The 11,172-nt window shown below is 55.3% G+C and overlaps 1 protein-coding gene across 1 annotated transcript; it reads right to left on the bottom strand.

The window, feature by feature from the left end:
* Window positions 1-341: 341 nt before the first annotated feature.
* Window positions 342-2,644, bottom strand: SAT4-2 (Serine/threonine-protein kinase HAL4/SAT4; the record flags this gene model as incomplete). Its single annotated transcript, XM_032032874.2, has 2 exons — window positions 342-2,407; window positions 2,575-2,644. 2 exons carry the CDS (start codon window positions 2,642-2,644, stop codon window positions 342-344), a joined length of 2,136 nt encoding a protein of 711 aa, XP_031887842.2.
* Window positions 2,645-11,172: the final 8,528 nt, after the last annotated feature.

Raw genomic sequence — 11,172 nt, 5'->3', positions numbered from 1 at the left:
CTTCTTGCGCGCGCCTTTACTAAAGTAAAGAATCGATTATGTACGGCTGCAGCACATGGAGTCCCAAAGACCTTCAGTCCGGGTCGCATGTGTGCACAAATCTTTGTGGCATGAAAAGGCTCGTAGCCCATGGTGCCAAAAACGATTATTGATGTATTCCATCCAAGTGAAATAAAAAAGGCCACCCGTCCAGGATTGTTCCAAGAACCCTTGTAACGCCGTGTATGTTGAGAGCGTATCTTCCCGCGGGTTCATGAAAGAGAACCGACGCCAAAGAGGAAGATCGCAGCTATGCAGATCCAACATGTAATAATTCGTACATTCGTGGCCGAGTATATAAGTCAATACCCAGCCTGGCCAGGCATCTTTCCCAGGGAATGTCCATGGCTCACAAGCGGCAGGTGGTTGTGGCAGAAAACCTTCTTGACCAGCTTGGCATCGTTCTTCTTGGACGCATCAATCATGGTCGCCGGATCGTCATACGTCTCCAGCTGGCAGCACTCGATGGTCTTGACCCAGCGATGGTTCATGATCTCGGTAATCGTAGCCCGCTTCTTGGGGTCAGGGTTGAGCATCTTGAGCAAGACGCGGCGGAAGGCGGGTGGCTTGAGTGATGTGTCAAAGGGAAGGTAGGCCGGGTAGCTCGATTCTGTGACCTTTGCGTCGGGTTCGGGGTTTCTTCTGTACCATTTCTCCCAGGCCTCGCAGAGCTTGATGTACCACTCTTCTGAAGGCTTCCTTTCGGCCTTCTTCCACAATCCGCCGCCGAAGCAAAGGTAAATGCCGATGACACCGGCAGACCACACGTCAACGCAGCGAGGGTCGTATTCGCAGTCCTTGGCCAGCACCTCTGGCGCCGTAAACGGCTCACTGCCCACGACACCAGGTTTGCACAGCTCAATGTCGGTCTTCATGTTCTTGCCACACTGTCCGCCTGATTCTCGATAGCCTGGGTGGCTACCGTTGAAGACTTCTGAGGCGCCAAAGTCGGTAATCTTGAGCTTGCTGTCCTGGGTAATGAGGAGGTTCTCGGGCTTGATATCGCGATGAGCGATGCCGTTGCTGTGGAGATAGTTGATGCCTTGGATGACCTGCTTGAATAAGCATAGGCGGTCGTTGAGACGGTCTTCTTCTATCAAGTACTTCTTCTCGAGGAGAGAGAAGAGATCGCCGGCCGCGCAGTACTCCATGACGTGGTTCCAACGGCCATGGTCGGTGCAGAGTCTGATGGACTCAACGATATTGGGGTGATGCAAGCTCTTGCTGATGGTAAACTCGGACTTGATCTTCTTCTCGTAAGTCGGTGTGTCGTCAGACTTCTGCTTGGCGCGGAATTCCTTGACGGCGTACAGCTCGCCAGGGCATCCTTTTCGGCACATCAATGTGACCTTTGATGTGGCACCCTTGCCGAGATGCTTGCCATGGCGGCCAAACTTGGACAAGTACTCAAACTCGGACGCAAGCTCGGCGACGTCGACCTGAAGGTCATCGGGAAGAGAGATGCTCAGACGGCGAGCCTTCACACCAACACCGGTGTCGGGGAGTTGCGCCCACGGGGTGTTGTGGTCGAGAGGGAGCACGGCTGAGTTTGCGTTGATACGGTAATTTGTTGAGGGACTCTGTCGAGGGACATCGTCGAAGCTGCTGGCGCGGCGCCGGACTGTGTGCACTTTGTACGCATGCTTCTCGCGCCCGGGAACGTTGGCGTTGACAAAGTTGACGGCGCGTCCGCGAAGAGAAAGGCCGGTGGACGCCCTGTTCTTCTTCTTGTTGAAGTCATCCGAGGTAGGCATGTGGGAAGACTCTTTATAGGAGGCGGGATGGTCGACGGGGGAGCCCGGTGAAGGAGGCGAGTTGGACCTCGTTGTGTTGTGTGATGTGTTCATGGAGGGCCGTCTTCCGCTGCTCTTAGGAGGCTGGGTATCAACCAAGGCACTCTCTGAAGCGCCAGCCAGCTGGTCAGTGGTGAAGCCGAAATCCGGTCTAGTCAGCGACGAGTTGGATCTCCGGAAGATGTTGGACATGGTCCGCTTAAAGCTTGAAGTAGAGCCTCGGGTGGGCCGCCTGGACAGCGGAGTCGGTGGCGGTTCTTGGTCAGCAGCAGGAGCTGATGATGGGGCTTGGAGTTCCGAGTTAGCGGGCTTCAGTGTCGTGGCCGAAGGTGTGGCAGCGGTGTTGACCAGCAGAGGCTTAGGGGTGGTCTGGGCCTGGTGAAGGTCGTGGTCCTGACTAGGACGGGTGGTGAACTCTTGCGACTGTCGCCCGCTGCTAATGGGGGTCACAGGTTCATTGGGGGACTCGCTTTCGGATTCATCGGCTTCGAGGATGGGAGAAGTGAGGTCTGAGGGAAATTGACGAGGAGACGAAGACAGGCTGCTGTTTTGTTGATGGGCAGAAGGCTGCTTGACTGGAGTCGCAAGCGTTGTTAGCGGCTATTGCCAGGGATGCGGTGGACGGAAACAGGGCGGATTGGAAACGGCAGCTCAATGACGGAAGGGCTTTGACAGTGAGAAACAGGGGGGGAAGGGGGCATGGCATTGGGTTTTGGGGGGTGCAGTGACCAGCGAAACGTACCTTGGGGGATGGGCTGGGGTTGGGACACTGCCATGCTAGGCACGTTGCTGCTGGACATGACGGTTGCCATTGTTGGAGCGCCTGTCGGGTCGGCTTGGGTCCGGTGTGCAGGACGACAAGACAGCTGAGGGCGAAGTGCTGGGTGCAATCAGGTATGGATCAATACGTAATTGGGCAGCACACCACCAGGAGAAATGCTTGGTGTCGGTACCGGTGTCGTTTTTGTCGCTAAGAATGGGTTTAGGTACTTCCACGGCGTTACCGAGAGGTAGGTAGGCGGTAGCAGAGAATGTGGCCAGTGGGCGGAGTGGTGACAGACTCCCCCCAATTATCGGTCTTGGTGCGACAACGTGAGCGAATCGATAAGTCGGGTCGTGTGTTCGGCCAAGGCGAGTTCGCGAGGGTGATAAGCCTTGGAGGCCAAGAGAAGTGAGGGCGAGGGAGGAAAAAAGAAGAAGACGACGAAACGACAACGGAGTTGAATTCCGTTAAGCTTTATCCCATTGCTCGTGGCTGTAGAGGTGTTTGGGTGCTTGTGTCGCGTGGGTGACAGACTCCGCCAGTTTTTTTTGTGTTTCTGATCGAACCAAACGGTTGTTGCGGCTTTTTCAAGGTGTTGCTTCTTGCAGACAAATCGAACCTTTTGCCCGGGTGTGTGTAAGCGCAGTCCAACGAAGGGTGAGCACGCGAGCGTCTGCAGGATTTCAGTGTTGAAGAAGCAAACAACCCGGGAAGCTCGTCTGGGGAAGTCTGCGAGGATTGTGCTTCTTTGGAGGGGTTGCCGTCGAGGTATATGTAGAGAAGAGGAACGCCGACTTCTTTGGTGATGTACTTGAAGGTGAGAAGCAACGATCAGAGAAGTCGGGGTCCGGTTCGGCGATGAGGTAAGAGTTTGAAGGTCTTTGGAAGTAATATTAGGAGAGAGTTAGGTCAGAAGAGAGGGAAACGAGGTAATGGGTAGAGAGGAGGGAATGGGCGTGATAATATTCAGGCGTCCATTTTTCTGGAATCAGCTTGGCGGCGCGGGTGGTGGGAAGGCTGTCAGTTATGAATCGTCGAGGGGCACCTTCGCGAGAGAACGAGAAGGGGGGCAGCGGTTTCTCGATTTGGATGAAGACAAGCTTGAGCAAGAACCCCCCGCTGCCGGTGCTGCGCTTAGAGGGGAGGAGGGACCAGGTCCTGAGGGGTGTGTGTTGGAAAAAAATCTGAAGTCGTAGAGTGGTCTAGCTAGCTGTAAGGTATTTTCCGCGGGGCGGGTGTGAGAGACAAAAAGCGGTACGTAGAACTGTGTGAAAGTGGGTTTTATTTAGGTGGTAGGCCTGGGACACTGGACTCTATGAAATATTGGGTACGGTACTGAGTACTACTGGACGATACTGGGCTGGTTCCGGGAAGGCGTCTGTCTCCAGTCTGTCTGGGTGGGAAGGGAGCGAGCGAGCGAGAGTACCGTCGTACGTACTGCGTACTGCGTACTGCGAAAGGTACCCGGGAAATCAGGGCCAGCCGGGATGACTTTGGAGTGATTGGGGATTGTGGATGGGCGGCGATGGGGATTGGGGGAAACGGTAGATTGGTGGATGTGGTGGTTTGGGGGGGAGGAGACACTGGAGGCAACAAATGGACTTGACTGGCCAAGACGGAGTTGGAGGAGTGGATGCGGTGCGCTCTCACTTTACAAGTGGTGGCCTGCTTCACTTTCCCTTGATAGTCTGTCTGTCTGTCTGTTGTTGCTGCTGCGATTCCGCGGAGGGATCACAGGTGAGAACGATATGTACCTTACCTTCACATACCTAGGTAACCTGAGGGAAGGCAGATTGGCAGACAACGATGGCATCGAAGCAAAAAAAGACATTTTGGATTTGGTGCCGAGAGCCAAGCCTCGTCCATTCCAGTATCAATCTCAGCGTGTCCAATGCCCGTCTAGAATTTGCGAGAGTTGCTGCCAAGACAGCGCGCAGCCAAGAAAGACGCAAGACACAGGCTTTGGATTTGAGCGAGTATTCGCACCTGCTGCACCACCACCAGTGACCACCAACAACGACACACTCCCGTCTCTCACACTGACACTTGGCACTTGCACCCGCTCAATCTCCTCCATCTTGCTGCACCGAACACGACACTGCACCGCGACCTGCACCTGCACTTGCCCTGCCCTGGGCTGGGACGAAGAAAAGGCGGGTCCTCCACGGTGGGTATCTGGGGATCCACTCCACTGGTCGTCCACTTGCACCGATGAGCCCTGCCCTTGCCCTGCCTGGGCTGCCCGTCAATCAACTCAACACTGCGTAAGGGTATCCTCTCTTGTGCCGCAGCCAATACGCCGTACACAGCACAGCATTTCAGCCCAGACAGGGCACAATTCAGACGGCCGCCCAGCACATCCTACACGCATTAGGCGCTTCCACTGCTGAGGTGCGTGCCTCTCGACGGGACCCCGAAGTCGGGGTCCCTGGGTCCTCCACTGGCTTCTGATGGCGATGCCGCAGCACAACACGCTCCCACCACCGTCATTGTCACCATGTTGCTGACCTGACCGGTCCCATCCGAGGCGATAACTGACAAAATACCATTGTTCGAAGGACAGTCACTGAAGAAACCGCACATCATGCCAGAGACAGCAACAGGGCGAGAATACCCCGAGAAGCATGGAAGTCCCGAGAGAAGATCGAAACCACGTCCAACTACGGCAGTGACCGGCTCCTGCTACTGCTAGTCTCGTTGTTGACACTGTCGATCGCAACGGCCTGCACCAACGACTCGGACGCCTCAGATATCGATCTTCTTTCTCGTCTACTAGCGGTGTTCATGTCACGGAATTGGCGAAATACTACTGCGACTTTGCATATCTATATCTGTTAGCCAATCTAGTACGTACAACATGCACATGTATCTGTAACGACAACTGCCATACATAGCTTTTGTGGTGTTGGCATTACTCGAAGCACTATCATACACTACTACTATTAATGACATTTGGTATTGGCACTGACCAGCATCGAAAGCAAGCAACAGGCCAACTTCCAAGTCAGTTCCAGCTCCAGCTCCATCCGTCGTGTCTGAATCACCATCCCCTCGCCTGCGCGTATTTGGGGAGGGGCGTAGGTGGGCGAGCGCGAGACCCAACATGCGTGACCGCCATCGTCAACCCCCGTCAAGCCTGGCCCAGGCCAATCCAGTCGCTGCCTTTCTGCAAAGTGGGAGAGACAAAGACAGACAAGACCCCCCCCCCCCCCCCCCCCCCCCAAGGGGGGCTGCATCGCATTGCATGGGGGTTTCCCGACTCCGACTCGATTCCTTCACAAGACGGGCGAATAAGATGTCTCCCTCTTTGTGGGGTGGATGATGCCATGCTCGGCCTTCCTGGAAATCATCCTTCATGGTTCCATATCCTGCCTGGCTGTCTTGCTGATTCTGGAGAAAAGGAAATGCGAATGGGGAACTTTGCCCTCGCGTATCTGCTCTAGCGCGCAGCGTCATCTGGGGTTTTCTCCTGCCCTCGTGCCTTCTCTGCCTCGTTTCGTTCCTCAGTCGCCTCGCCTCATCACAAGTCAGAAAACCTGGTCGTCAGCCAACTGATTTTTGGGGAGGGGTCCATCTCTTCGTTGGTCGTCGACACGAGTGAGTGACCGTCTTATTCACGGTACCTGTCCAAGGGCTGCTTCCGCATCCGCGCATGCATCCACATGCACATTCATGCCGGGCCTGCTAACCCGCCCATGATGATGGCGCTGCTTGTTTGGGGAAACCGAACCCATCGTCATCCCGGCCGTGCGCTTTTCCTGACCGTGGAGGTATCCGTATTCCCGTGTTTCTGCCCGTGTTTCCGCTCGACGGGCTTGGGGGGGATGAATGGAGGCGAGCACCGACACAACCTGTGCAGTGTTTTGACCTGACAGCATTACGGATACCTACCAATTTGTGATTTGGATCTTCTTACCTCAGACCGTAAGGGTCAGGTCTGTTTCTGAAGACTAACACCAAGTCATTTGCAGTCCTTGGCCGCTTCTTGGCTGTGACTATCATGATTGAAACTGTCCACAGGCCTTACCGCCAGCAGGCATTTTGCTTATTGCGGAGCAAATTTGCTGAGATGGGATTCAAGTCACAGGCACCATTGGAGAACCCGCCAGGCTGGCTCCTGCTGGCCGCAGGCTCGCCCGCCACTGGGAAGCCAGGTGCTTCGTGGCTGGAGTTGCGGCTGCGGCTTCCGTTTAGGTTATGGATGCTGAGCCGCTGTTTGGCTCAGGTCTGTTCATCACCACAGCCTTGGTGTTGATGACGATGCTGCAGGCATTCAAGCAAGCAGCAGCAGTCTTGGTACAAATGCCTCGGCAAGTAGAAAGCAGCAGCAGCAGCAGCAGCAGCAGCAGATCGGTGGATGCAGACACAACAGTCACCCTGTTGGTTGATTCCCACTAGAAGCTGTTACGAGAGTACATGAGTTATGCCTCGAGATATCTCTGCCGGAGGATGACCGTGGCTATCGACAAGACCCAACGATTGGCCAGCGTTTGGGTGAGTGATTTAACACGCGCTCCAGCAGGAACCCGGGTGGTACACGGCACAATAGGTACGGCGGTACCTGACGTGGCTCGCGAGACCTACCCGACACCACCGACAGTGACAGCTGCTGCTGCTGCTCCTCCCTGCTGCACCCAAAATACCTACAATAAATGGGCAAGGAAGACACGGCAGGCACTGGCAGGGGAACCTCCGCCTGCGGCGCTCAGCAAGTCAGCCTGGAGTGAGAGTCCCGGGCTTAGCAGCAGGGCAGGAACAGGAACAGGACAGGAGACCAGGGCCGCTTCCGCAGGGTCCACGTCCACTGCCTCGTCATGGGAAAATCCCGGCATTCTTTTGTCGTCCTCATGTCCGCCGCCATCCACCCACGATCCATCAAACCATCCACCGTCCAGCGCCTCGGCACCCACACACACACACACACCTTGTCTCTGCTGTCTCTGACCCTCTGTTTAGCATCTCGTCCAACCAGCCGCTATCCTACAGTGGACCTGTCAGGCTGTCAGGGTCCTTCCTCGGAGGCGCTGCTGACCACAGAGACCCCAAGGCCTCAGAGAAGCACAAGAAGAAACACTCCCTGAGTTATGGAGCCTGGACATAGAACACGGTAGGCAGACAGAGTCCCGCCACAGTGCCCATCGTCAGTGGCTAAACGAGATGGAGGCCCCGATAATAACCATAGCGCCCTCGAGGAGGACCAGCAGGGCCGATGTCCCCTCGGCTGCTCCAGCATCCAGCGTCCGCCGTGTGTACCTCTTCCGCCGATTGGATATGCTCGGCAGACCCGGCACTGATTGCACCTACCAAACGACAAGCCCGTCCATCACCAAACACTTCGGGGTGCCTGTTTTGGGCATGTCCCTTCACCAGGTGTAATGGTGCTGGCGGTCTGATTCGATCTAAGAAGAAAAACACGAAAACACATCTCACAATAATGTACGGCATACCTACGCCTACGGATGATGGCAACATTGTATGTAGAGTTTGAACCCGACACGGTCTTCAATCCGACCAGGTCTTGGGCGCAAATCCAAACGAACGCCAGGCGCAGTCTATCATCATGTCACAGCCAGGAACAGCCTAGCAGCTGGACGCCACATCCTGGTTAGGCGTTTTTTTGGCTAAAGATTGTCGATTCCCGACGGACGATAATGCCACGAGTCTCGTTGTCGCTCTCGCTCGCTGTCATCGATTGACTTTGCAGCCCCAGGATCTCGGAAAGAAGACCTTCTGGAAGGGCCGAAGACGATAAACTCTGGCGAAGAGGTATTCGCTCCATCGAATCTCACCACTTTCTGCCTCAACGGATCCTCATCACCGTCATGCGAGTCTTGACAGTCTTGGCCCGTCACGGACATGGTGATTGATGTTCCCAACACAGAGGGACGAAGCTCGACTCTGCTGGATCCTCTTGCGCACGCCTCGGTATCTCTCGCGCTCTGCGGCATCTGTTCTCAGTCGCAGCCAAGCCCGCCTTGAATGCTCCAATACCCCAGTTGTCTGTGGATCGCCATTCGATAACCGGTATCGCGACCCGCAAGGGAATGCTAGCTTGAAAATAAACGGCCCTAATCTGGACCCTGCGCCGATACCTTCCTGTGAACTGACCTCACCTTACTCGGTACACCGAGTACGTACCGAATCCGTCCTCGGCATCATCTCTCATATCTTCCACAAGCGACATCCATTATTCTGCAGTCGCGTCCGTCATCGTCCATCGTCACCTGTCGTCGCTATTCCAGAAAGCACGTGTCCACACCGCGTGATGTTTGGCACAAATCATCAAGACGTCAGGCGGAGATACTGGAGCTTTCTATGCCATCAAGACAAAGGGCAAAGATATCTTGCAAGCGCCTGCAGCGGCTCAATTATCAAATAGGATACACCAGGGTCGCTGAAGCAGGTGCCGAGACTCCGATGGCTCCAGCCTCCTCCAGACTGGGAACAAAATGACAGGGGTACGGTTCACGATGCAAGGTGCGTCATGCTCCCCAGGTTGCGGTGGAGGTCTTTCCCACACTTCACCAATACCGACCGTCGGAAACGTTACTGCTGATAGCATATGAGGGTGCCAACACTGCAGTCTTCACCTGCTTACCGCTTTGTCTCACCAAGCAATCCAACGTCACATCTACCTTATTGGTACATCGTGACCGTTGGGTCGAGGGAAGATACAATCATCGGTATCTTCATATGACACCGATTCAAGGGGGCAATCCTGTCTGACACAATACGATGGCAAATTCCTTGGCCACACCGTTCTTGGGATGACAAGACTAGTTGAACGGTTTGTGCCGTCGTCTCATGTTTTGGCCTTTTGCTTCTCCCGGCATAGGACGCAAGGGAAAGGCGCAGCGCCTTCTTGGCAGTGCCTCGAGTAATGTTTGTTTGCTCCCGCTAAATCTAACAACACCAGTTGTTCCAGGACGTTGCACCGCCAAAGTCGTGGTATGGCCAGTACCTTTGTGCCAACGTCGGTAACGGATTCATGCTGTCGGCTGGGCTCGATATGCGGTTTGAGACTTCGCTGCGGCCAGAGCTCCGCCTCTTTAGCTGCTTAATCTCCAAGAGTTTGCACTCCATATCAAAATAAGGCTGTGAAGATCGTCAGGAAGCGCTTGGCAATTGGGAGCAAAGCGCACGCCCAGCAACTCAATCTCAGCAAAGCCTCGAAGCCAAATCTAACAGCAAGACATGCTCTTATATTCCAGCAACGAGAGCCGCCTGCCAAGAGATGTATTTTGCGGTCTAACCCAGCATTGCGAGCTTCAAGGAGACTTTCACACCTGGTGGCTGGCCATGCAACAGATCATCGCCAATATCACGAGAAGGGCGTTCATGAAGGGTGAAATTTGCCGTTGGCACTTGCACTGCCAACCCATAGTGCGTTGTCTGTGCTGCGTTCCTCACGCGGCCTGCTTCCGGGAATCTGCAACGGCACGGGGATAAGCATACCCAGCTGTTGGACCGCGAACTAACCCTCTGCGCTCTGTCTCAATTGTCGACAAATACCTAAACCGGATGTCTTGATCGGTGCCGGTTTCCCCCTCCGCTCACGAATGCCCTCCGTTGATCACCATCAATGGTATTTTGGCCAACGCGGCTACCGTCAACAGAGTTGGGCCGGGCTGGATCCGTACCGGGAATCGAAATGCGTGCAGCACCAGGCCCTGCAGTACCTTACATGGAAAACCTCAGAAGCACCGCTGGTCAGCGTACCAAAGGCTCGGCGCCTCAAATCTAGTGGTCCAGCAAGAGGCGCGTTGCGTACGCCAAGCACTTGTCACCCTGCAAATGCGCAGCCCTCCGGCCGAACCCTGTTACGGCTGACGGCTTGTTTCATTCACCTGGAAGCTCTTTGTCGAGTCTTTTCCCCAGACGCGGAGGCCCAAGGCCGACGACAGCTGGCAAATGGAGGATGGGGTCAAATGAAGCTGAACTGGAGAACGACGATGTTCGTCGGTACCACATGTCCTCCCCGACGGTCGATCCTTTCTGCTGGCGTCTACCATCAATCATACTGTGCCAGGCTTGCAAACGCGGAGTTCGGTCCCGATCATCAAACAGTCACCGCTTCTCTTGCTACTCGAGCTTGCTTCACAGGTCACCCGCGTCGTATCCAGTGACATTCGCGCGGGTCGGGACCGTCCAAGGCGGCATTCGATAGGAGCTGAGGGTGTGCTGAAAGTGGTTTTATGACAGCCCTGTTGGCCACGACTTGTTTCAGGCTTTCAGCGCAAATCCGCGAGCATTTGGTCCCCCACGCTGGACAAGACCGCGACGCCTACAACAGCGCCGGTGAGTGGTTCGCTTGATGCACTACTGCAGGTGGCCCAAATGAGGCGGGAGATGCATAACGAAATGAAGGCTGGCATTGGCGCTGGCCGCTGGCGATGTGCGCGACGTAGAGGGGTGGAAGGGAGTAGAGGACGGATCATGGGTCTCATCACTTGACCGTCTGGACCCGAAGACACCTCGCGCTCTGATTCTCGCCGATGACTTGGCGACCGAGTTGCTCCGAAATGAGCCCCGGAGTCTCCTGTCACTGAGGGACCGACAGTCGGCCCCAGCAATTAA

This window comes from Colletotrichum fructicola (genome assembly GCF_000319635.2).
Source record: "Colletotrichum fructicola Nara gc5 chromosome Unknown KSG_Nara_v1_contig06, whole genome shotgun sequence".
Lineage (NCBI taxonomy): Eukaryota > Fungi > Ascomycota > Sordariomycetes > Glomerellales > Glomerellaceae > Colletotrichum > Colletotrichum fructicola.
Note: the sequence above shows the minus strand (reverse complement) of the source record. Positions and strands in the feature narration are given on the sequence as shown.